Here is a 27,028-nt window from a genome sequence, read left to right on the forward strand (position 1 = left end):
ATTCACATAATTCTGTGTTAACATTGTCTTCACAACAGTCCTTTTTTTAAAAAAATATATTTTATTTGAGAGAGAGAGAGAGTGAACACAAGCAGGGTGGAGAGGGAGAAGCAGACTCCCTGCTGAGCGGGGAGCCCTCTGTAGGGCTCGATCCCAGGACCCCGGGATCATGACCTGAGCTGAAGGCAGACGCTTAACAGACTATACCACCCAGGTGCCCCCACAACAGTCATTTTAAAGAGGGAATTGTAGGTTTGGGTAGGAGAAGGGAGGAAATGAATGGTAGAGGGGTGTGTGTGTGTCTAACGGTCTTCCCCCCCCCCCCCTTAGGATATACTGAATAACTCACCTTGTAGAACTAGGACACAAGATAATACAAGGACAGTGTGAGGGTCAGGTTATTGCTGAATACTCTATTTCAAAAAGTGCATATGATAGAAAATGAAACAGAAAAACAAAGCCCATGTGATAATGACTCCTTTTCCTGTTCCCCTCTGTATCCCTCTCCTCCTGACTCTCATAAATGAACAGATGTTTTTATCTGCAACCTTATGAAATGACAGTCCTGCCGGTGAAGGGCAAGGGCACTGAGATTTGGGCCAGAGAAAAGAAGTAGGCAAGCAGGTTCTCTTAAGCTTTAGCTTGGGTTGGTCCTGGAATGTGTTAAATGTCATAACGAGGGTACTGGGGATAAGCCTCTTCTAAAGGAACATTTGAAAAATATACATACAGGTTACACCCTTAGTTAAACAGAAATAACTATGTCAAAAACATTGTCAAAGTTTTTCCTATCTAAAGCATCCAAGTTGGTCTGTGTCACCAGAGCTTCAAATACTCTTAATCATTCCACTAGAGCTAGACTTTCAGGGTTTCGTGTTTTCATTGCAAAAATAACACTATAGTAAATATATTTTCCGTATAGTTTTTTTGGGATTATTTCTCTAAGATAAAATAGAAGTGATCCTCTTGTATGAAAGTCTACAAATGTAGACTTTTATTTTTTTTAAGATTTATTTATTTGAGGGAGAGAGAGAGAGAGCAAGCAGGGGAAGGGGCAGCGGGAGAGGGGGAGGGAGAGAGAATCTCAAGTAGAATCCCCACTGAGCAGGGAGCCCCACTCGGGGCTGGATCTCACGACCCTGAGATCATGACCTGAGCAGAAATCAAGAGCCAGACTCTCAACTGACTGAGCCACCCAGGCGCTCCAACTTTAAATCATGGGGTGGGCTTATTCAGTACAGGTGATGGGGATACAGGTAAGAGCCAGGGTATTGCCTAATAAACAATGGTGTATGGGGCCCCTGGATGGCTCATTTGGTTGGGTGTTTAACTTGACCTCTGTTCAGGTCTTGATTTCAAGAGTTTGAGTTCAAGCCCCACATTGGACTACGCACTGGGGGTAGAGCCTACTTAAAAACAAACAAACAAAAACAGTGGTGTAAACATCAACTACAAACTATGGTTGCCCCACCAGGAAAAAGGGCAGACACTGACAAGGGGAAGGGGCGTAAGGTAATTTCCTGAAATAACAGTAATGTTGTATGTTTTGGTAGGTGTGTTAAAAAAATAAAATACGGGGCGCCTGGGTGGCTCGGTCGGTTGAGCGACTGCCTTCGGCTCAGGTCATAATCTCAGGGGTCCTGCTTGGAGGGGAACCTGCTTCTCCCTCTCCTTCTGCCCCTCTCCCTGCTGTGTGCTCTCTCTCTCACTCTCCCTCTCTCTCAAATAAATAAATAAAATCTTAAAAAAAATAAAAATAATAATCTTAAAAAATAATAAGATCTTTAAAAAAAATAAAGGTCACATTTCTGCAATTAAGCTTTAGCTTGCTGTGGGGGCAAGTTACTCCATATTGAGTCTGTTCTTTCTTTTTCTCTCTTTCTTTTCTTTCTTTCTTAGCATTACATAAAAGGAATTTATTTGCCATACCCAAATGGAATTTATTTAAGAATGTAAGGCTGGTTCAATATTCAAAAATCAGGGATACCTGGGTGGCTCCTGGAATTGAGTCCCACACTGGGCAGGCTCCTTGCTCAGTGGGGAGACTGCTTCTCCCTCTGCCTGCCATTCTCCCTGCTTGTGCTCTCGCTCTCTCTCTCTCTCTGACAAATAAATAAATAATATCTTTTTAAAAAAATCAACCAATGTGATCCATCATAGTAACAGGATAAAATCATATAATCATATAAATCAAGGCAGAAAAAGCATTTGACAAAATTAAACATCCATTTATGATAAAAACTTTCAGAAGATAACAATGGAGGAGAACTTTTTCACCTTCATAGAGAACATTTACAAAAATCTACAGCAAACATAAACTTAATGGAGAAAAATGGAATGTTTTCCCCTAAGATTGGGAATGAGGCAAGGATACCCACTCCCTCCACTCTTATTCAGTATAGTACTAGAACTTCTAGCCAGCACAAGAAGGCAAGAAAAAGAAAGAAAAGGCATACAGATTGGAAAGGAAGAAATAAAACTGTCCCTATTTGCAGATGACATGATTGCCTTCATAGAGAATCCCAAGGAATCAACATATGCCAAAAACTCTCTTAGGATTAATAAGTTAGTTCAGGGGTACCCGGCTGGCTCAGTTAGTAGAGCATACAGCTCTTGATCTCAGGGTTGTAAGTTCAAGCCCCACGTCAGGTGTAGAGGTTACTTAAAAATAAAATCTTTAAAAATAATAATTTAGTTCAGTAAGGTCATGGGACACAAGATAAACATATAAAAATAAATCATATTTCCATATATTAGAGAACACATGGACATCAAAATTAAAAACACAATACCATTTACAACTGCTAGAAAGAAAGACAGGTGTAAATCTAACGACAAATGTATAGGGTTTCTATGCAGAAAACCACACAATGCTAATGACAGAAATCAAAGATCTATATAAATGGAGAGACATAATGTGTTCATGGATTGGAAGATTCAACATAGTAAGCATGACAATTATTCTTGAATTGATATATAGGTTTAACACCATTCCTATAAAAACCTCAACAAGATTTTTGTAGATATAGATGAAGATTATTCTAAAATTTATAAGGAAAGGCAAAGGCACTAGAATCGCTAAAGCAATTAGAATAAAGCGTAAATAAAGTGGGTAGATTTGTCTACCCAATTTTATTTTATTTTTTTAAAGATTTTATTTATTCATTTATTTGAGAGAGTGAGAGAGAGAGAGAGAGCACATAAGAGGGGGGAGGGTCAGAGGGAGAAGCAGACTCCCTGCTGAACAGGGAGCCCGATGTGGGACTCGATCCCGGGACTCCAGGATCATGACCTGAGCCGAAGGCAGTCGCTTAACCAACTGAGCCACCCAGGCGCCCCTTGTCTACCCAATTTTAAAATTTATTGTATATCTACCACTGGAGATCAAGACTGTGTGGTATTGGTAGAGCGCCTGGCTGGCTCAGTCAGAAGAGCATGAAACTCTTGATCTTGGGGTAATGAGTTTGAGCCCCACATTGGGTGTAGAGATTATTAAAAAAAAACAAACTTTAAAAAAATTTAAAAAGACTGTGTGATAGGGGCACCTGGCTGGCTCAGTCGGCTAAGCGTCTGACTCTTGATTTCACCTCAGGTCATGATCTCAGGGTTGTGACATCTAGCCCCATGTAGGGCTCTGTGCTGGGCATGGAGCTTGCTTGGGATTCTCTCTTCCTCTCCCTCTGCCCCTCCCCCCTCTCTAGAAAGAAAGAAAGACAAAAAGAAAAGAAAGGAAGAAAGAGACTGTGCAGTATTGGTAGAGGAATAGACACATAAATCAACAGAACCAAACAGAGAACACAGAAATAGGCCTGTCAACTGATTTTGGACAAAGGTTCTTTCGGGGAGCAAGAATTCCTGCCCTCTCAAATGGCTTTCTAGCTGGACTAAGAATCAAACTGATATAATACAGGAGAAAACCAAATGTAATAGCATACATATGGAGAACCCACATAGACATGGAAATTCAAAGACAAGCAAAATGAAGTACATATGTCATCCTGAACTAAGGAGAAAGGGGTAGGGGTCTGGGACTTCAGAGAAAAGGATAAGAGCCATAAGAAGAAGAGTAGATGTTTGGTAATTAGGTATTTGCCCTGCCATACAGATGGGTCACTCAGATAAAATTGATCTCTGCTAATAACCCTTATGAAGACATTGGATTACTTCATACATTGCAAGTGGGAATGCAAAATGGTACAGTTACTCTGGCAAACAGTTCAGCAATTTCTTAAAAAACTAAACATGCAAGGGGCGCCTGGGTGGCTCAGTCAGTTAGGCGTCTCCTTTGGGCTCAGGTCGTGATCCTGGGGTCCTGGGATCGAGCCACAAGTTGAGCTCCCTGCTCAGCGGGGAGTCTTCTTCTCCCCCTCCCTCTGCGTGCCCCCCTCCTTGTGCTCTCTCTCAAATAAATAAAATCTTTAAAAAAAAGACAAAAAAACTAAACTAAACATGCAACTATCATACGACCCAGCAATTGTACTCCTGGACATTTATCCCAGAGAAATAAAGTCTTATGTTTACATAAAAACCTGTCAATGAATGTTTATAGCAGCTTTATTTGTAATAGCTCCAAACTGGAAACAACTCAAATGGCCTTGAACACGACCAACAGGTCTTCGATGCAAATGGTTAAACAAACAGTGGTTCACCCACGCCACGGGATACTGTTCAGCAATAATAAGGAACAAACTATGGATACACACAACAACCTGAATGAATTTCCAGAGAGTTATGCTGAGGAGAAAAAAAGCCAATACCAAAAGGTTACATACTTTATGATTTCACTCATATAACATTCTTGAAATGACAAAATCACAGAAATGGAAAGCATCATGGTGGCTGTAACAACAATAGGGAAGATCATTGTGATAATGGAACTGTTCTGTGTTTTGACTGTATCAATGTCAATATCCTGGTTATCACTGGGGGAAATTGGGTGAAGGGTACATGGGATCTCTCTGGATTATTTTCTAAAACTGCATGTGCATCTATAATTAACTCATATTAAAAAAACTAATTTAGGGGCGCCTGGGTGGCTCAGGTCATGATCCCAGGGTCCTGGGACCGAGCCCTGCATAGGGCTCCCTGCTCAGCGGGGAATCTGCTTCTCCCTCTCCCTCTGCTGCTCCCCCTGCTTGTGCTCTCTTGCTGTCTCTGTCAAATAAATAAATAAAAGCTTTTTTTAAAAAAAAGAAACCTTAATTTAAACATGCTTAATCTAATATTCATTCATTCGCTTATTTAAAGTAGGCTCCTCCTCAATGTGGGGCTTGAACTCATGACCCTGATATCAAGAATCAGATGTTGGAGGGGCGCCTGGGTGGCTCAGTTGGTTGGGCGACTGCCTTCGGCTCAGGTCATGATCCCAGGGTCCTGGGATCGAGTCCCGCATCGGGCTCCCTGCTCCGCGGGAAGCCTGCTTCTCCCTCTCCCACTCCCACTGCTTGTGTTCCCTCGCTCGCTGTGTCTCTCTCTGTCAAATAAATAAATAAAATCTTTTTAAAAAAAAAAGAATCAGATGTTGGGCGCCTGGGTGGCTCAGTTGGTTGGGCGACTGCCTTCAGCTCAGGTCATGATCCTGGAGTCCCGGGATCGAGTCCCGCATCAGGCTCCCTGCTCAGCGGGGAGTCTGCTTCTTCCTCTCCCGCTACCCCCTCTCGTGCTCACTCTCTCTCTCTCAAATAAATAAATAAAGTCTTAAAAAAAAAAAAAAGAATCAGACGTTTAACTGACTGAGCACCCAGGTGCCCCTAAAAGAAAACAAAAACAAAAAAACCCCTTAATTTTAAAAAGGAAAGCAAGGGCGCCTGGGTGGCTCAGTTGGTTAAGCGACTGCCTTCGGCTCAGGTCATGATCCTGGAGTCCCGGGATCGAGTCCCACGTCGGGCTCCCTGCTCAGCAGGGAGTCTGCTTCTCCCTCTGACCCTCCTCCCTCTCATGCTCTCTGTCTCTCATTCTCTCTCTCGCAAATAAATAAAATCTTAAAAAATAATAATAATAAAATAATAAAAAGGAAAGCAAATAGAAGCATAAAACATACACTGCTCTGCTCCTTCTCTTTTCTTTCATTATACCCTAGGCACATTTCCATGGCAGTATATTTGGAACTACCTCAATAGGGATTTAATTGCATAAATTTTGATACAGTGGAATTCTATACAACTGTTGGATGTACACTAATTTTATTCAATTAAATATCTGTTGATGGGTATTTACTTTGTTTCTTGTTACTTGCTTTTTCAACGTTTTAGGAAACATGGTACAGGAGTCTTTGCTCATAGTATTTATCTCTAGGATAAATGAATGCCTAAATATGCAATTGCTAGGTCAAAGAGTACATGAAAAAAAAAGGGTACATGAATTTATGGTTTAGACAAATGTTGTCAAACGGCCCTTTAGAAGTTTTTAAAGGGTTATTTGACAAAAGAATAGGTCCTGTCTATAAATTTTTGCAGTCATGAACATTGCAAAATACAGATAAACACACAGAATTAGGTACCTACCACCCAGTCTTTTTTTTTTTTTTTCTTTCCGAGAGAGAGAATGAGAGAGAGAGAGAAAGAGAGCATGAGAAGGGGGAGGGTCAGAGGGAGAAGCAGACTCCCATCCAGATTTACAATTTAGAATCAATCCTTTGTCATCACTCTAGGTCCCCATAGTAAAGGGAATGTGGCATTTCAGGAATCTCCAGGAAGGAAACAAGAATAGGCAGGCAAGTACTTAAAAGCCACCTGCTGCTTAGGTAACTTTCTACTTTTGGAGTAGCAGTCTTCACACTGGGGGTAAGTCAGTCCTGAAGAGTACCCAAACACTTTCTAAGGAGAAAAGGGCACGCACAGTTTTAAGAAAATCAAGTTATACAACTCCTTTCACTTGAACTTCTTCCTAAAACTGATTGTCTGAGAATGTGATTGCACTTTCTGTTCTCCCAAAAGAAGCGTGTTTCTCTCTCTCCTGTTCCATCCATATAGCCTCACTGGCACCTACTATACTTGGTTATTCGTTTCTACCCAGTATTATTAAATTTACATTAACTTTAGGGAAAAATGTAGTACATTCTACGGTAAATAATGCACATGACAGCAATCACTGATACATAAAATCTAGTAATGCCCTGAACTTGAGAACAGCTTCATTCTATTGGGATTAACTCCTTTCTCTTAGATATTGGTATGCTCTTTCTTTCTTTCTTTTTTAAGATTTTATTTATTTATTCAACAGAGAGTGTGAGAGAGTACAAGCAGGGGGAGCAGTAGAGGGAGAGGGAGAAGCAGGCTTCCCGCTGAGCAGGGAGCCTGACGTGGGGCTCAATGCCAGGACCCTGGGATCATGACCCGAGCCGAAGGCAGACGCTTAACGACTGAGCCACCCGGGCGCCCATCTCTCTGAACTTTTAAAAAATTCTTCAACATGGGAATACTAATAGTTTATAATTCATATCTTTGTCTTGAAAACTAAAGGAATTAATATACTATGTGAGAGAATGGAAATTTAAATGATGTACAATTTATCATTTACTTAGCTAATAGTAATAGTGGCTAATAAGAGGGCTTATTTTTATATTTTAAAATATGGATGGTGGTAGGTATTATATTGCTCAGGTCTCTAAATTCCAGGAGGCACATGTAAAGCTCTGATTAATGGTTTTATTTTTATTTTATTTTATTTTTAGATTTTATTTATTTATTTGACAGAGAGACACACAGCGAGAGAGGGAACACAAGCAGGGGGAGGGGCAGAGGGAGAAGCAGGCTTCCCGCTGAGCAGGAAGCCCGACGCGGGGCTCCATCCCAGGACCCCAGGATCATGACCTGAGCCAAAGGCAGACGCTGAACAACTGAGCCACCCAGGCGTCCCTAACGGTTTTATTTTAAAACGTGGATATTTACAACACACTGGGAATTGTATCTTTTCCAACTCTTTACAATGAAAAATTCTGTCAATTAAATGTATTGGGGGGCGCCTGGGTGGCTCAGTCATTAAGCATCTGCCTTCGGCTCAGGGTCCTGGGATCAAGCCCCACATAGGGCTCCCTGCTCAGCGGGAAGCCTGCTTCTCCCTCTCCCACTCCCCCTGCTTGTGTTCCCTCGCTCGCTGTGTCTCTCTCTGTCAAATAAATAAGTAAAATCTTTAAAAAAAAATGTATTGGGAGTTAGTGTTTTTTGAAATTCTTTTCCGTGTAAAAGCAACTATCTTAGAAGACAACTACTGAGAAGTGCATGTTTATCCAGAGATCTGCCTAAATTCGGACCCTGCGCAGTGCTCAGCGGGAAAGGAATTCACTTACACTCTTCCCTAGCCCCGTCATGAACAGAATGGAATCGAATCAACCCCGCTCGGCGTTCTTGCCCGTCACGGAGCCTGTAGTAGCCACTTGGAGCCAATAGGGGGCATACGTTAAAAGGCCTCAGGGGGCGGGCCGCCGAGCACGCCTCTCGGTAGCCCTGTGGTGTCTCTCGGCTTCCGTTGAGCATCGGGCAAGATGGCGGCCTCCGAGACGGTTAGGCTACGGCTTCAATTTGATTACCCGCCGCCGGCTACCCCGCACTGCACGGCCTTCTGGCTTCTTGTCGACTTGAACAGATGCCGAGTGGTCACGGATCTCATTAGTCTCATCCGCCAGCGCTTCGGCTTCAGTTCTGGGGCCCTCCTGGGCCTCTACTTGGAGGGGGGGCTCTTGCCCCCAGCCGAGAGCGCGCGCTTGGTACGAGACAACGACTGCCTCAGGTGCGCGCTGCGGCGGGGTCGGGGGTGGCGGCGAGGGCGGCGGGCTGCGGACGCGCCTGCGCACGCCCGGGGCGCCTCGGCCCTCGGAGGCCGCGCGTGGGTGTGGGGTGTGGGGTGGGGAGTGGGGGTGGGCGTGGGGTGGGGCTGTCAAGCTGCGCGTTTGTGAACCCAGGAGATGCTGATTGGTCTAGGCAGGCTTGGGGCTCAGGAAGCCGCAGGGTGAGGAGCATCCTTCCCCGGAGTGCTTCTGAGCTAGGTGATTGGTGGACCAGACTTGGAAAGACCCTGATCCTGTGCGTGAGCCGGGCCTGTGTTTCTTTCCGCCCTGATTTAGCGGGCACTCACTTAGCGAGACGCTGTGGAGTGCGCTCGATGCAGAGGTGCCTGAGACCCGGCCTTCCCCTGGCGGCTCTCAAGGTCAGGTGCAGGGGCCCCAGGCAAACAGGAACAGTCGCGTTTTCTTCAAAGCGTGTGGTTCGTCCTGCCTTAGTGCTCCTGCGAGATCCTCAGACTTACGGTGTCATTCTTGTCCTAACGTGGGTGTTTTGTGGTTCTTTTAAATAGGTGTTTGGGACCTTTTGGGTTGTGAATTGAGAAATAAAATAGTTTTAAATATGCTTTTGGAAATTAAAAAAATGGTACTGAGATGAGTATCAAGGAGCAGTTGTGGTATGAATTGCCCGTGTGTGGTTGATTTGTCTCAATAAAAGGGTAAGACATGATCGTATCAGTTTGGGTTTTTTGACTAATTTATTCAGGGCTTCTTTTCAGGCTCAGCTACAATGAAAAAATTCTAGAGTTACGAACCAGGCTACTTCCTCTGCTTGCTCTTTGTTGAATATTCTGTTCCTTAGAACATGTCAGATTTCATGAGATTTCTTCAGAACATCAGGGAATTCAGTTTGGATTAATAACTACATCTTTGTGTATGTGTGTCTCTTAAAATCTGGAATGCTGTGATTTGTTAAGAATGTGTTTAGCTGTTTCTAAAGACAATTTGAAATGGTCCAAATTTCAAAAAGAGTTCTTTTTCCTTTTTCTTTCAGTGTAATGGCTCTCCATTATTTCTGCAATTCAGGGACTACTTAAATATTACAATTCAATTGCAAGGACTGCCTCCCCTCCTATTAAGTTTACTTTCTGAACTATCCCCTGCCTAATGAATTAATAACTTGCTGCTCACTAACTGCAGTTATACCTCAATTAATGAATTATCTGGGAATTATACTCTTTATAATGAAGTTAATGTCAAAAGCAACCCATGACAGCTGTTATAGGAAATAAATACAGCACAGTGGCAGGCAGAATTTCTCCTAAACACTTCAAATGCATAATTGTGGTGTGGTAAGAAATACCTCTGCAGCTGGCTTCAGTGGTAAATGGGGCAGACCTTAGGAAAAAACTGAATTTGGAAAAATTTTGTATATTTTTTTTTAAGATTTTATTTATTTATTTGACAGAGAGAGACACAGCGAGCGAGGGAACACAAGCAGGGGGAGTGGGAGAGGGAGAAGCAGGCTTCCTGTGGAGCAGGGAGCCCGATGCGGGACTCGATCCCAGGACCCTGGGATCATGGCCTGAGCCGAAGGCAGACGCTTAACGACCGAGCCACCCAGGCGCCCCAAAATTTTGTATATTTTTGTGGTTGCCGGTTTTCAATCATTCTGTCTTCCAATAGATTCACCTTTCTTTGGAGCTACAGAAGAAAGCATAGTCTCTTTTCTTAGAGGTTCCTAGTATTGTTGGAGTGGACCAAAATAACTAGTTTCATGCTTCTGTAGATTACCTTCTTGTGTGATGCAGGCCATCAGCCTGGATAATTATACTATGGTGTGCTGCTAAGTGCAGAGGATGATTGAGAAGGGAGAGATCATCATGGAACACAAATGGTCAGGGACTTTCGCAGTTCTTTGATGGACATGTTAGAAATGGAAATGTTAGATGGCCCAGGAGAGTTGTAGAGGCAAAAGCTAGACTGACTTGGTGAAGAGGTAAGTCTGACTGCAGAAGGATTCTGTAGGGATGGCTGGGAGTACTGAGAGAAGTCTAATGAGGAAGGGTGGAGCCAGGTGGTAGGAAGCTTGAGAGGCCATTTCCCCATGGCCATTTCCTCACAGCCCACTCTCTCAAGCCCCCAGAATCTTTTTCTGCTCTGACAGACAAAAAAAAAACACCTTATATTTCAAAATAATTCAAGGTAAAAAGTCCCTTATTTCTCTTCTACATACTCTTCCCACACCCTACTCTCTGGAAGTATCCTCAGTTTAGTTTGGGCTCTGTCTTCCCAGATTTTTTCCATACACATGCAAACATATATACTTATACTTTTTTAAATACACATATCATAATAAACATACTGTCTGCACCTCACTTTTTTACCTAACATCATGGGTATCTTTCATTTGAGTGTATATAGTATGTGATGTACATCATTCTTTTTTTTAATTTTTTTATTTTTGCAAGCGAGAGATGGAGGGAATAAGCAGGGGGAGGGGCAGGGGGAGAGGAAGAAGCAGGCTCCCCGCTGAGCAGGGAGCCCAACGCAAGACCCCTGGGATCATGACCTGAGCCAAAGGCAGACGCTTAACCATCTGAGCCACCCAGGCGCCCTGCATCATTCTTTTTAAATGCCATGTAGTATTCTTTTACATGACCATGTCAATTTCTTTAACCATCCTCTTACAAATGGACCTTTTAGGTTGTTATCTTCGTTCATTTGGGCTGCTGTGATAAAAATACCATAAACTGGGTAGCTTATAAACAACAGGAATTTATTTCTCACAGTTCTAGAGGCGGGGAGTCCAAGATCAAGGTGCCAGCAGATTCAGTGTCTGGTGAGGCTTGCTTTCTGGTTCATAGATGGCATCTTCTCACTGTGCCCTCACTGTGGAAGGGACTAAGGAGGGCTATAGGGTCTCTTTTATAGGAGCACGAATCTGGTTCGTGAGGGTTCCACCGTCATGACCTAAGCACCTTCCAAAGTCCCCACCTCCTAATTCCATCACCTTGGCGGTTAGGGTTTCAACATACGAATTTAACAGGGACCCAAACATTTAGACCATGGCGTTTTGTTTTGTTTTGTTTTAAGATTTTGTTTTTAAGTAATCTCTGCATCCAGCATGGGGCCCAAACACAACCCTGAGATCAAAAGTCACACACTCCATCAACTGAGCCAGCCAGCCAGCCCCTCCCCATGACGGTTGTTTTGTGTTTCACTGGTACATACCGCTGTAGCGAGCATCCTTGTACGGCCTTGTGTACTTGGGCAGTGGTTCAGCAGGATACGTTCCTAGAATAGGTACTTTGGGGTCAGATTTTAAAATTTGGTAAGTACTGTCAAATTGGCCTCCAAAAAAGTTGTACAGGTCTGTATTTATGCCAACAATATATGAGTTACTTTTGTTCAGTATTGTGTGAAAGGTAGGAGAGCAGAGTGATTAAGAGTTCAAGGTCTGGAGTCAGAACCCTAGGTTTGAATCATGACTCATTAGCTGTGTTCCCTTGGTCAAGTACCTTAACCTCTCTGAAGGTGATAATGCAGCAGCCAGGCAGGAGGGAGGCTGCAGGGAACTGAGGGGACACAGAGAGGGTGCACCTCTACCTTTTCATTCTCCTTGTTGGATTTCACCTCCATTTGGTGGGACAAATTATTAAAAACCCGCCAACTCCTGTCCTCACTGGACTAACAATTATTGTATTAATAAAAATTAGAGTTAGCATTTGGAGAGTACTTGCTCTGAGTCTGGCACTGCTGTAAACATAGATGGTAGCTCATCTGAGTGTTGTAATTATTATCACTGTCCCCAGTTTTACAAATGAGAAAGGTTGAGGTACTATTTAAAAATTCTACTTAAAGTGGGAGAAGAAGGATTTGAATCCAGTCACTTTGGCCTTGGCAGGCAGTGGGTTTGGGGTATCAGGCTGTGCAGCTGGGTGTGGCTGTATTTCTGTACGATAGAATCCTAGAAATGAAATTGCACATTTAAAGGGAGCGCCCTGCATTTTGGGGTGCCTGGGTGGCTCAGTCGGTTGAGTGTCAGACTCTTGGTCTCTGCTTAGGTCGTGATTTCATGGGTTGTGAGATTGAGCCCTGAATTGGGCTCCGCGCTCAGTGGGGAGTCTGCTTAAAGATTCTCTCCCTCTGCCCCTCCCCCCACCTGCTTGGGCGCATGCTCTCTCTCTCTCTCTCTCTCTCTCATAAATAAATCTTAAAAAAATAAATAAAGGGAGTGCTTCGCATTTTGATAATACCACCCAGCTTGCCCTGCAAAGAGTTTGCCTGAACATTGAAGAGTCTGTTTTAAAAACTTCTTGGAATTAAATCTCTTTTATTGCTAATTACATAGGTAATTCTCTTTTTTTTTTTTTAAGATTTTATTTACTTGACAAAGAGAGAGAGATAGAGAGAGCAGGAACACAAGGAGGGGGAGTAGGGGAGGGAGAAGCAGGCTCCCCGCGGAGCAGGGAGCCCGACGTGGGGCTCGATCCCAGGACCCTGGGATCATGACCTGAGCCGAAGGCAGACGCTTAACGACTGAGCCACCCAGGCACCGCTTACATAGTTAATTCACTTCTCTTCGTACAGGGACGGCTACATTTGTTATCTGTGATACAGGAAGAGAAATGAAGGACATTCCCAGGGAAAGTGTACACCCTGAAAGGAATGGTAACTCAGCAGACCCTAATGAACCATTTCTTTTTTTTTTTTTTTTTAAAGATTTTATTTATTTATTTGAGACAGAGAGAATGAGAGAGAGAGAGAGCACATGAGAGGGGGGAGGGTCAGAGGCAGAAGCAGGCTCCCTGCCGAGCAGGGAGCCCGATGCGGGACTCGATCCAGGGACTCCAGGATCATGACCTGAGCCGAAGGCAGTCGCTTAACCAACTGAGCCACCCAGGCGCCCCCTAATGAACCATTTCTTATCCTCTGGATGGCAGTTTGTCTCTCAATCTTACTGTGTTCCAAACGGAAATGATTCTCCCCAGGAACAGCAGAGAGTGAGTGAGGCTGTAACAATCACAGGACCTTTAAGCCAATATCCACAGATCCGACATCTTCAGAATAGGTGAGGTGATGCCAAGGGCGGGGTTTTGAAAGCGTGAAGGTGTTGGAGCCTCCTCTGAATGGCAGCAGGTGCTGTGTTCCAGTGATTTAGTAAACCACAGGACTGAACGGAGAGTCTTGCAACCATTTTCAAAGTTTGATGGGAAATTTGGTCCTAACTGGTTGCCTCAGGATTGAAGCTTGAATCATAACATTGCTAGAAGTAAAACCAATTTATCAAGAATGTCAAGGGACAATCCAATATACAGCAAGTTCCCCAGTAGTTCTTAGGTTCACAGGATGCCAACCTACTTTTTGCCCATTTGAGAATTACTTCCTTGCTGCTAGATGCTGAGGTCCATCCTGGGAATAGAGAGTAATGTGTTTTTATAAATTAAATCCTTGATCTTGCAGACTTTTATTTCTGTCTTTATCCTGATATCAGTAGCTTTGATTTTACTTTGATTTTTATGCGTCTGTGTATTTGTGTATTCTGAAGAATAATTGTGGATTTTTTTTCAGCTACCACATTGTGATAAATCACAGGATTACTATCCCATAAAAAATTGTTTTTAAATGCCTGTATCTTCTTATTCCCCAATTATACTTTTTTTTTCAAATATGATTATCTAATCTTTCTGTGGTCACTAAAAAAACTTGATGAAATATATAGCTGGATATAAATGTATTAAAAGTATAATGTCTGTTTTTAGCAGGCAATTTTAAGCACCCGCTATGTACTTGACACTGGGGACAGTCCATCATTGGACTGCACAAAAAACAGAATTAGCTGTTGCCAGTTCACGGAACAACAGAATTTCTTTACTATGATAACAATTTTGGATGGAGTGTGTTAGGGTTCTCCAGAGAAACAGAAACAATGGCGATAATAGATGTGTATATATATAGATATGAACTTGTTATAAGGAATTGGCTCATGAGATTATGGAGGCTGAGAGGTCCCAAGATCCATCGTTAGCAAGCTGGAGACCCAGGAGAACCAATGATATGGTTGCAGTCCAAGTCCGAAGGCTTGAGATCCAGGGTGTTGATGGTGTAAGTTCCAGTCCTAGTTTGAGTCTGAAGGCAGGAGAAGGCTGAGGTCCCAGCTCAGACAGTTGGGCAGAGAGAGGGAATTCCATTCAGGCCTTCCGTGGATTGGGTGAGGCCCACTCACATTGGGTTGGGCAATCTGTTTGACTTAGTGTACCAATTCAAATGTTAATCTCATCTAGAAACACCTTCATAGACAAACCCAGAACAGTGTTTAACCAAATCTCTGGGCACCCACGGCCCAGTCAAGTTGATACATAAAATAAATAATCACAGAATTGAATTTTACGATGGCTTGTCACTATCCCAGAGGACATAACTTGTTAGAGCATTTTTTCCTAAATTTCAACAGAATAAAAGTAAAATCTGATTTTAAGAAAAAGCAGCCCACATTTAAAAACAAAAATGGATACTCTGCATTATCACCATTTGGGATAGGCAGTCTAATAGAGTGGAAAGATCGTGAACTTTGAAGTTAGACAAACGGCGGTTTGAATCCCATTTCTACTGCTTATCAGCTGTGGATCTTGGGCGGGTTACATGTCTGAACTGTAATTTTGTGATCTATTTTAAAATGAAGGATATCTACTTCATGGTGGCATTTAGATTAGAGAAAAGGTCTAGAAAATATTTGGGATGCAGTAGATACACAATAAATAAAACTAGTCATTTGAAAGTTGACCGTAAGTGATACCATATAGGCCATTTTGTCAAAAAGAGTCTTTTGTCCTTAAGTGATTTGACATTTTTTCATTGCCTAGTGGCAATGATAATATACAACCATCCCAGTATATAACTGTGTCCTGGAGACGTGCTTATGAATTACTCACTGCGGCTTTTTCTCTTGTTGTTTTGATAGAGTTAAATTAGAAGAGAGAGCAGCTGCTGAGAACACCGTGACCATCAAGAATGGTGATGATAGTCATTTATTACCTAAAAAAGCAAAGAAGAGGGCATTTAAGTTGGAGGAGGGTGAAGAAACTGAACTAGATTACAAAAATTCAAAGAAGCATTGGAAGAAGCAAGAGAATAATAATGATAAGACCTTGGATCTAGAACCAAAAGCTGTCATAGATCTGAGTGTGAGGAAAAAAAGCAAGAGGAAAAACAAAGCCATGTGTAGTGTAGTGGATGGTGATGACGAACAAACCAAGAGAAAATCACCAAAGAGAAAGGAGAAATGTGAATATAAAAAGCGGACAAAGAACTCCAGGTCTTCCAAAGCACAGACAGTGAAGGACTGGGCCGCCCCGAACTGTGGTCCTCCGAAAGGCTCACCTGCTAGAAACAGCCTGGTCAAAGCCAAAAGGAAAGGTGGCCCGGGCATTAGTACAAAAGAGAGTCCCATTTCCTCCTCAGAGTCCGAGTCTTACCATGAATCAACCAGCGATGGTCTCAGCCATGTCATCTTGGAGGTCAGAAATTCCTCAGAGAAGGTATCAACTGAGTCATCAAAGGAGGGACCCTCTACCAAAAACACAGCTGCAAACAAAGTGGCCGCCAAAACTGGCTTTAACTCTACCGCTGTCAAGGGCAAGACAACCAGAACATCGTCTTCTAGTTCAGACTCTAGCTCAGAGTCAGACGACCAGTGCACGGTGTCCAAGAGCACCCCAGAGCGCGCTGCCGGGTTCCTGAAGCCAGTAGGCCTCTTTGCAGGACGAGGCTGTCCGGGCCCGGGGCCCTGCTCCCAGACTCCTGGCGCTGCCCCGTGGAAGCATTCTGAAGCCAACGGTGCCAGACCCGCCCCTCCTGCCCCTCCTCCCAACGTGACTCTCCCCGCCAGTTTGGGAAGAGGTTGGGGGAGAGGAGAGGACCTTCTTTCTTGGAGGGGGTCTAGGGGGCGGGGGATGCGGGGGAGAGGCCGAGGCCGAGGGCAGGCCGTTTCCTTGGTGTTAAATAGAAACGCCGAATATCAGAAGCACCAGCAATTAAATGAAATGGTCACGAACTCATCTACTATTATCCAGGCAAGTATGATTTCTCCTGAGCGTACCTCTTCCCCTTCTCCCACGGGGTGTGTCTGGAGTGGGGGTCACGGGTTCGCTTTTTTTCACCATTAACAGAGTCCCATGACTAATGCTGTTTTTCAGAATCCAGTAGAGACACACAAGAAGGACTACGGTTTGTTACCACTGTTAGCAGCTGCTCCTCAAGTTGGAGAAAAGATTGCATTTAAGGTATATTTTAAAACCACAACAATTACAACAAAAAAGATTATCCTCCCTCCAAATAAACTTACTCATTAGCAGCTCAGGATTATGTATGTATATGTATGTAGACCTTTCCAGATCATATCTGTCCTGTTCTCATGCCTGGCACATATTAGGTGCCTACTTACTATTTCGTGAATGAATAAAAATGGCTTAGCCCAATGTCTGGAACATAGCAAGTACTCAATAAAAAAGGCTCTACATATCACCAGCCACCCCCCAACATCCTCCCCCAAACCAAAGAAACCTTTCCCACTGGAACCCCTGTTTTGCCATAGGTTCATGGTAGGGCCCCCAGAGTGGTGGGGTGGGCGCCCCAACCCGGCACATTTTCTCAGGGGCAGAGGAGAGGAACCGCAGAGTTTGTGTATTTGTGGGCTCTTTCTTCTTTTGTAGCTTTTGGAACTAACGTCCGATTATTCTCCTGATGTCTCTGACTATAAGGTAAGGCTTTTTATTTAAAACTAACTGTTAGTATTTTGAAGAAGCTAAAGTCGTATTTAGTACTGCTAATATGGATAATTTTGCTTTTTTGGAGTAAATAATGTTGTAAAGTAGAAAATGGGAACATTATCAAAATGTAAACTTTTTTTTTTTAAGATTTTATTTATTTATTCATGAGAGATAGAGAGAGAGAGAGGCAGAGGCAGAGGGAGAAGCAGGCTCCCCGCGGAGCAGGGAGCCCAATGCGGGACTCGATCCCAGGACCCTGGGATCATGACCTGAGCTGAAGGCAGACGCTTAACCGACTGAGCCACCCAGGCGTCCCAAAATGTAAACTTTTTAATAATATCACTGTGGAGTCCCCCAGTGTTGTTTTCCTTATACTTGGGGATGAATGTAGGACAATGACGAGGTTTAATTTTTTTAAGTTATTTTCTTCTAAACCAGCTTAGACATTTGCAAGCTTATTTGAATGCCACTCCCCCAGGATCCTAAACTTTGAAAGGAAATAATAAATAGCTCTCAGCCAGAAAATTTGATTATTTTCATCATAGGAATCTATTTTATATAATTGTGAATTACTGCAGATTCTTACGGTCTAACATGGCCCCTTTTGCATTATCCATTAACCACAGGTAATTCACAAATATCATCCTTAGAATTTATTCACTAAACATCTGTGTGGGACTTCACGTTGGTATGAGCTTTATCATAGTTCAATAAAAGCTTAACTCCAGTGGGATTACGGAATCACATGTTTCTTTCCCTTTTTCACCCATTCAAAATTTTGTTAAAATGCATAATTTCTTATTTCGATGTAATATATGGAATATAAGTCCATTTAAAAAATGATTGATAGGGCGCCTGGGTGGCTCAGTTGGTTAAGCGACTGCCTTCGGCTCAGGTCATGATCCTGGAGTCCCTGGATCGAGTCCCGCATCGGGCTCCCTGCTCAGCAGGGAGCCTGCTTCTCCCTCTGACCCTCCCCCCTCTCATGTGTTCTCTCTCTCTCATTCTCTCTCTCTCAAATAAATAAAAAATCTTTAAAAAAAAAATGATTGATAATGTTAACACAGTAATACAGAGAAAGTACAAGGAGATTTGATTTAATCTGAGTTGATACCTTGGAAGACTTTTTTTTTTTTTTTTAAACCTTGGAAGACTTTTAAAATCCTGGTAAGAACCTTTCCTCAAAAGCAGACTAGAAGAAGAATCAGTTCATGAAAGGGGTTTGGTAGGTCAGTTGTAGGTAATTGGTATTTTATCACATTTTTCATCTTAGCCCTTTATTATAGGTGACATATAAGTTATCATCTAAAGCAGGATGCTTGTGAATGAAAAGGATTAATATTATATTAATAACTATCCTGGAAGGAAATATAAATGGACCTTTCTTGGGCAAACTGGGATGTTTTGTCACCTTACGGTAGATAAGGACTTTAATTCTGTGATATATGGGGAGATAGATAAATACAGAATTCATATGTCCTACAGCCTCTACAAATTATAAGTCTAGGTGATACTTATTTTTTAAAAAAATGCATATTAAATCAATGTTGGTCATCACAGTTATTAGCCTGGAATGCTATTTGCTTACTTTCCCGGTATTTTTAGAACTTTCTGGAAATTATTTTCAAAACTATTTGCAGAGTGAAAATCAGTCCCAATTTTTGCTTTGACCTCAAGTGCTGCTATCTAGCTTGATCACTGGCTTTATTCCTGAAGCTTGTCTTCAGAAGTCAAATCTGTCTTCAAAGAACGTAGTCTCCTCCACTCCGACCCTGTCTCACATGTACGCACCTACCTGCGGGATTTTAATCGATGGAGGAGACTGAGCGACACCGCAGAAGTCAGTGCAATGAAGAAAGAATTTCTTACTTACATTTCCCGAGGGAGCAGGGAATGCATATCATGCGGGCCCCTGGGGGAAAGCGTCCCTGGGGGACGTCATTCGGAGGCAGAAGCAGGAGTGAGGAGAAAGCCTGTGCCAGGGCCTTTTTTGGGGTTTCCGTGGGATTGGCAAGGCAGGATGGGGGAGGTAGTTTAGGATTGGCTAGTTTGAAGAATTAGCAGGCTTTGGGCTATAGGGGCTGTCCCTAGTTGTGTGGTACTTGCCTCTGGGATGATTTAGACCAGGGAAAATACTGGCTTGAGGTGTGGGAGTTTTATTTCTCCTACAGGTTGATTTATTTAAAAAAAATTTTTTTTATAAAGATTTTATTTATTTGACAGAGAGAGGCAGCGAGAGAGGGAACACAAGCAGGGGGAGCGGGAGAGGGAGAAGCAGGCTTCCTGCTGAGCAAGGAGCCCTATGTGGGGCTCGATCCTGGGGTCCTGGGATCATGACCTGAGCCAAAGGCAGACGCTCAATGACTAAGCCACCTAGGCACCCCTAAAAAAATTTTTTTAAGACTTTATTTATTTGAGAGAGAGAGAGCATAAGTGGGGGGTGAGGGGGGCAGAGAGAGAGAAGGAGAAGCAGACTCCCTGCTGAGCAGGGAGCCCGATGCAGGACCCTGGGATTATGACCTGAGCCGAAGGCAGACACTTAACCAACTGAGCCACACAGGTGCCCCTAAAAAAAGCTTTAGTATTTTTTTTTTTTTTAAAGATTTTATTTATTTATTTTGACAGAGAGAGAGACAGCGAGAGAGGGAACACAAGCAGGGGGGAATGGAAGAGGGTGAAGCAGGCTTCCCGCCGAGCAGAGAGCCCGATGCGGGGCTCGATCCCAGGACCCTGGGATCATGACCGGAGCCGAAGGCAGACGCTTAATGACTGAGCCACCCAGGCGCCCCAAAAAAAGTTTTAGTATTGAGAGAAAATTTATATAATGTAAAATTCACCATTTTAATTGTTTTAAAGTGTATAATTCAGTGGTTTTAGTATATTCTCAATGTTTCACATGTTGGTTTTTGACTTGGACTTTTATTTTTGAAAGGAAGGAAAAATACTAAGCCACAATCCAGAGACCCAGCAAGTAGATATAGAAATTCTTTCATCCTTACCTGGTGAGTCTTCTAGAAAAGAATTTGAAAATTTAGGCTCTTCATATCTACGTTGGTTTCTAAATAGCTTTTATACCCAGGAGCTGCTCTCTGCCTTGGCCTCTGTGACCAACTCTCCCCTACCCCTGTGGGCACAGAGCAGCTCTGGGGACCCGCGCTCCCTCTAGGGGAGGTGTATGTCCACTGAGGGTTGTTGGAGTTGTTTCCAAAGCTGTTAGGCAAGTTGTTCTTATTCCTGTAATTATGTAATTTCATAAAAATGACATAAACTGATGAGCACTGATTGCAAAAAGAATTATTTCTATGAAACCCAGATTGAATGCTGACCCAAGAGTGTAACTAAGAAATTTATTGAATTATGGATCTGCCAAAAGAGATTGGGAGGAATCTGGTAAAAATCTAGGAAGATTCTGAACTTAGACTGCCTTGCTAGTGTTTGCATTCTTGCATCCCTTTAAAAAAAAACTCAGAACTTGTAATTGTAGAAATTGCAGACATATATTAAGTATATGGTTTATAAAAGAAAGATAACTCTAATCAGCAGGCTCCTAAGACCTACTCAGCTCTATTTTAAAAGAATTGGTTTCTTTTAAAAAACATACTTTTGTGTGTGAAGTCAAAATAAAATGAAGTATATGTGCATGCCTACTCTCACATATTATTTCAAATGCTTCCCTGCTTTATCCCTGATTCATCTCACCTATTATTGGTTCTAAAATCCGGGAATAAGAGAGCTTTTACTGTATATGGCTTCACTTGGGTTGTGTTGTAGGGGTCCCTGGCCAGAGAGCAGGGGAGATCCCTTTTTCTTTTTTAAAGATTTTATTTATTTATTTGAGAGAGAATGAGAGAGAGCACATGAGAGGGGTGAGGGTCAGAGGGAGAAGCAGACTCCCTGCCGAGCAGGGAGCCCGATGCGGGACTCGATCCCGGGACTCCAGGATCATGACCTGAGCCGAAGGCAGTCGCTTAACCAACTGAGCCACCCAGGCGCCTGAGATCCCTTTTTCTTAGTAGGCCCTAAGGCAATTAAAATGTTAAGTAAATGATTAGATATAACTTAAATTGGTTTTCCAGCTTTCTTGTGATTAGGTTTTATTTGAAGAAATCTCCCTTCCTAGGAACGGTGGACAGAGAAGTTTGTCCATGGTCAGATTCCATGGATACAGCCTGATCACTGCTTGTCAGGTGATTGGCAGTGAGAGCATCCAACTGGAACTTTTCTTCTTTGGAGCATCTTGAAGTGGCTTTATCTGTTCACTAATAGAAATTCAGGTAGTCCTCGCTTTGCATGGTTCTGATACATATATCTGTAGGACCTTTAGTTACCATGGTTTGGTTAAATAACACTAGTTCCCAATGACATTAGGGCTGCTGTTAGCTGTGAATAACTGCTAGCTTTTCGGTCCACAGATGACTATGTCAATAACAGGTGCACATCACGGTCAGAGACCAGTCATGTCACTTCCAGGTCTCCCGGTGATTGGTCCCTGTGCGTCTGTTACTCCACATGCAATGCGTGTACTTGTGCTGCCTCCTTGACTCTCAGGGATAAACCCACATGGCATTTTACAAAAATGGACGTTGAGGTAGGGAATTGGTCAACAAGGCTGAAAGTACAACAAAGAAACAAAAAGTGATGATCCTAGAGGTGACATCCAAGTGGAATTCAAGTGAAGTGGGGTCAGAAGAAACAGCTGATCGTGGGGATGTTGGCACTGCAGTTCATGGGAACTTCTTTTTTTTTTTTAAACATATTTCTTTTTTTTTTTTAAGATTTTATTTATTTATTTGAGAGAGAGAATGAGATAGAGAGCATGAGAGTGGGGAGGGTCAGAGAGAGAGGCAGACTCCCTGCTGAGCAGGGAGCCTGACGTGGGACTCGATCCCGGGACTCCAGGATCATGACCTGAGCCGAAGGCAGTCGCTTAACCAACTGAGCCACCCAGGCGCCCTCATGGGAACTTCTTGACATAAATGAGGAAGGATGGTGGTGACAGAAGGGATGAAGAGGTCCCCAAAGTGACATCAGCAAAAACGTCACACAGTTGCAAAAAAGAAGCAAAGAAGCTCTAAGAGCTATTTCATGATGATGTTAAGAGCTCGAAGGATAAAATACTGAAAGCTGATGCACACTTAGACAGGAGCCTGCTGCTTCTGCAAGGTGTAGAAAAGATTCTCACTCGGTGTCGTTATGTGACAGGAAGGCGAGCACTGTTCAGACCACCCTTGATAATAGCATATTCTTTTCTTTTTTTTAAGATTTTTATTTTTAGGGGCGCCTGGGTGGCTCAGTCGTTAAGCGTCTGCCTTCGGCTCAGGTCATGGTCCCAGGGCCCTGGGATCAAGCCCTGCATTGGGCTCCTGCTCAGCGGGAAGCCTGCTTCTCCCTCTCCCGCTCCCCCTGCTTGTGTTCCCTCTCTCACTGTCTTTCTCTCTGTCAAATAAAAAAATAAAATCTTTAAAAAAAAACCAAACAAACGATTTTTTTATTTTTGTGTCCTCTCTACACCCAAAGCGGGGCTTGAACTCACGATCCCAAGATCTAGAGTCGTATGCTCTACCGACTGAGCCAGCCAGGTGCCTGGATAAGTTTCTTAACAAAGAAATAGAACACTAATTCTGTCTTTCTGGTGGTTTAGATTACAGTGTACTAAATAAGTATTAGTTTTGCTACTTTTCATCTCTCAGTACAGTAGAGGTTTTAATGTTTCGACAATTTTTAAAATGTCACGGGACCATCATAATTTTCCCGGTTGATTATTCAGATTGTTCTACATAATTTCAGCCTACATGGTCATTTTTATGACCCCGCACTACCATACAAAGCGAGGACTGCTGTATTACCAAGTAGTAAGTATGTTTAATTTCTGAGGACAGAGCAAGATAGACAAATTTTGCAGTTTCAGATTACCTTTCCCGGCTGGAACATATCAATTATCTTTTGGATTATCTAATGGTTACACATAATCTTTTCTGAGAGTACTGATAACAGTGTATCAAGCTCATTTCTTTTTTTGATGAAGGAGAGATTGTCTCTGATAAATGGCCAAGAAGCTCTCGTCTGCTGTTACAGCGTTTTCTAAGGGTCTCCTGTCACTGAGCACTCCATGCTTTCATGTGTGTACCCAGCCTCCACATCAATGGACAATTTGTTTGTGGTTGTTTTTCTAATGATATAAATTCCCTGTAGAGGAACATTTTCACTACTGGGAAATGACTTATTGTCTCTCCTTCCTACCGTCTGGTTTCAGCCATGAAAGAACCTGGGAAATTTGATTTGGTTTATCACAACGAAAATGGAACTGAGGTAGTGGAGTATGCTGTGACGCAGGAGAAGAGGGTAGGCGCGCTTCTCTTCTTGGGGTCGCTTGGTCGTCTGTTCTCTCGACTGGCTGCTGGCGGTCTGGAAGGTGACATTGAGGCTTCCTGAACTGCCTATATTAAAGTCATAAAAGATCTTGGCCCTGGGATCTCTGGTCTGCCTACAGGGTGGCAGTTTCAGTGCCCAGTGCCAGGTTAGGGTGCCATCTTGGATCTCAAAGAGCCTACATGACGAGGTGCACGAATAACGAAGTCTGATTGAAGACTGTAGAGTTGCATAAAAACATAGTTATGTAAGGGCTTCAGTAGAGAAGAGTAGCGTTTTTAAAAACTTTATTGATATATACATTGAGAAAAGTATGTATAGTATATAGCTTGAAGGATTGTCATAAATGAACATACCCATGTCACCCGCACCTGGGTCAAGAAGCAGAACGTTAACAGCCCCCCTGGAAATCTCCATCATGTCTCCTTGCAGTCACTGCTATCTCCCAGATGTTACCATGATTCTGTCTTTTGACTTCTGTTTAAATCCTTAAATTGCCATTTTAGGAAATATCTGGTTTAGAGCTTTTAGGCAGCCAGACTTCCAGAGTTGCTGACAAGGCTATGCTAGCATTAAACTAAATAGAATTTATATTTAAGAAAATGCTTCCTCTTAAGGTGTTTATATTTGAAATGTTATGGATATTATTCTGTAACTTTCAGTATTGCAAACTCACATTTTAGAAATGTAAACTTGTAGAAACCCTAACCAGACTGTTTTCCTTTGTCTTTAGGATAGATGACACTCTTAGGGATTTATTCCAAAAACACATTTTTAGGGTCTATGGTAGGATCAACAGATTTGGCCAAGTCTCCTGAACTTCTTTATTTGCAACGTATGCCTCTTCACTTTTTTGTTGAAATGTATTCTTGGAAACTACATTGGAAAATTAACCTTGGACTCCTCTCTAGGCTTTATTAAACTGGGGCTTGAAGCAGAGCTACCGTTCTCTGACACTAGATGGCCCTCATGGTTCGTCCACATGGCCGAGTTGTTAGCATTTGTTCGCTCTTGGTAAAACATGAACCGCCTCCTAGTTTTAGGCCGTACAGGATAGAGCTGTGCAACCGAGCATACGGAGTCCACTGATAACCCTTAAGGGCCACATCTGCCTGTGAAGAGTCTGTGGGCCGCTGAGCCACAGGGTCCTGTTGAGCAAATCCTATTGACCCTGGGTAACCAGCTGCCCCACAACCCAGCCCAGCCCATCCCTACCCTTGCTGGAAATGAAGGAAAGGTGAAATGTGTTTAATGTAAAGTGTAGTCGCATTCTAGGTAAACAGTTCTTTTACCTTAATTGAATTCAGCTTACTGGGACTCAGATCATTCCAGGTCTTCAACCATTCTGCACAAATGGAAATTTACTTGACTGAAGTTTATAACCGACTGAAACCTGTGTGATGTCCAAATGAAGCCTCTAAACCAAATATTTTGTGTTTTTCCTCAGATCACTGTTTTTTGGAGAGAGCTGATTGATCCAAGATTGATTGTTGATTCTCCAAGTACCATACCAAGTACAGAGCCTGCTTGAGGATGACCTCTCCACCTCATAGTTTATGAATGTCTTGTTGGTGAAAGTGACTATAATCTGAACTTTAAAAAAAAAAAAAAGATTTGAAAGTTGTATGCATTTTTTTGTTCACTTTACTGCATAGGAAAAAATCTACCTCATCATTTAAAATAACATGGGTGTTGCTTTTTGTAGATCTTTTTTTTTTTCTTCTTCCAGGCTTAATTCCAGTAACAAAATTTAAAACATGACATTCCCTCCAGGCATTGTTACATATCAGTATATATGGTTTCTTCTCTTTTTTATTTATTTTTTGACCATCAAGTAGCCATCGTCAGTAGGAGTTTATAACACCAAGTACAAGAAAATGCTGCATATCTTGTCTTTGTAAGTTTTATTAAGTAACGTTTTAAAACATGAAAGCATGTTACTTGACCTAATTTTTTAACATTCGGGTTGTTCCATTAAATATGGAACATCTTATAAATTGCAAGTATTTTATAATTGTAACTGTCAAGAATTAAAAAGTAGCTGGGTTTGTTGCAGGCAATGAGTTAAGGAATCCTTTCACATTTTTCTCAACTTTAAAATTGAGGATTTTCAGAGCCCTGTGTAGAGCAGTGAAAATAAGACCTCGTTTGTTTGCCTGGGATGAACTGGTGTTCCACCTGGGTGAGGGGATCTCCTATGAGTTCAGACCAGGGAACGTGTTATCTTGCTACAAGATCCCAAGCACCTGGCTGAGTGAGGACTGAACAGAAACTTCAGTTTCTGTTATTATTCAACACAAAGCTAAAATGGCTAAATCTATACTGTGAAAATTGCTTCCTTTTAACAAAAGATCAGGTTCCTCCTTCAGCTTCGCAGATTTTTAAATAAAACCATATTGAACTAAACTTCCATGCTGAGTCATCATGTTTAGTTGAGTATTGCAAATTGCTGTCTTGTTTCACAATAACGCGAGAGATAGAAATGTTCTGGGGAGGAAGTTTTGTTTTGACTGAAGAGTCTGGTGTTACACAGTTTAGTCCAATGAGATTCATCAGATCTAGGAGCTGTTGGGCCGGTGATGCTGTCAACTTTTAACCTGCATGACATTGATGTGTATCAGATGGGGATTTATTGATTTTTTTCTTTAAAGATTTTATTTATTTGACAGACAGCGAGAGAGGGAACACAAGCAGGGAGAGTGGGGGAGGGAGAAGCAGACTCCCTGCTGAGCAGGAAGCCCAGTGCTGATGCGGGGCTTGATCCCAGGACCCTGGGATCATGACCTGAGCCAAAGGCGGACGCTTAATGACTGAGCCACCCAGGCGCCCGGATTTATTGATTTGTAATGAGAAGTATTACTCCAGAAAGTGTGAGGTCAATGTGAATGATGGGATCTTGGCACTGGGGTTCTTGCATAGCACACTTTCTTTCCAGGGTCTGAAAAACAAATTAAGGTATAGTAAGCACCAACAGGCATATGAATAAATGCTCAACATCATCATCAGGGAAATGCAAATCAAAACCATAATGAGATATCACCTCACACCTGTTAGAATGGATATTATCAAAAAGACAAGAAATAATGAGTGTTGGTGAGGATGTGGAGAAAAGGGAATCCGCTGTGCAGCCACTTTGGAAAACAGTATGCCCTATGTTCATTGCAGCATT

At 42.6% G+C, this 27,028-nt stretch overlaps 1 protein-coding gene across 1 annotated transcript; it reads left to right on the forward strand.

Annotated features, from left to right (window-relative positions):
* Positions 1-8,479: 8,479 nt before the first annotated feature.
* On the forward strand, positions 8,480-26,257 carry COIL (coilin). The gene is made up of 7 exons (XM_044921495.1): positions 8,480-8,727; positions 15,684-16,794; positions 16,918-17,004; positions 17,434-17,481; positions 20,423-20,492; positions 23,744-23,832; positions 25,307-26,257. The coding sequence occupies exons 1-7, from the start codon at positions 8,483-8,485 to the stop codon at positions 25,388-25,390; spliced, it is 1,734 nt and encodes a 577-aa protein (XP_044777430.1). The 5' UTR covers positions 8,480-8,482; the 3' UTR covers positions 25,391-26,257.
* The last annotated feature ends 771 nt before the right edge of the window (positions 26,258-27,028 follow it).

The sequence above is a fragment of the Neomonachus schauinslandi genome, chromosome 15 (assembly GCF_002201575.2).
Source record: "Neomonachus schauinslandi chromosome 15, ASM220157v2, whole genome shotgun sequence".
Classification (NCBI taxonomy): Eukaryota; Metazoa; Chordata; class Mammalia; order Carnivora; family Phocidae; genus Neomonachus; species Neomonachus schauinslandi.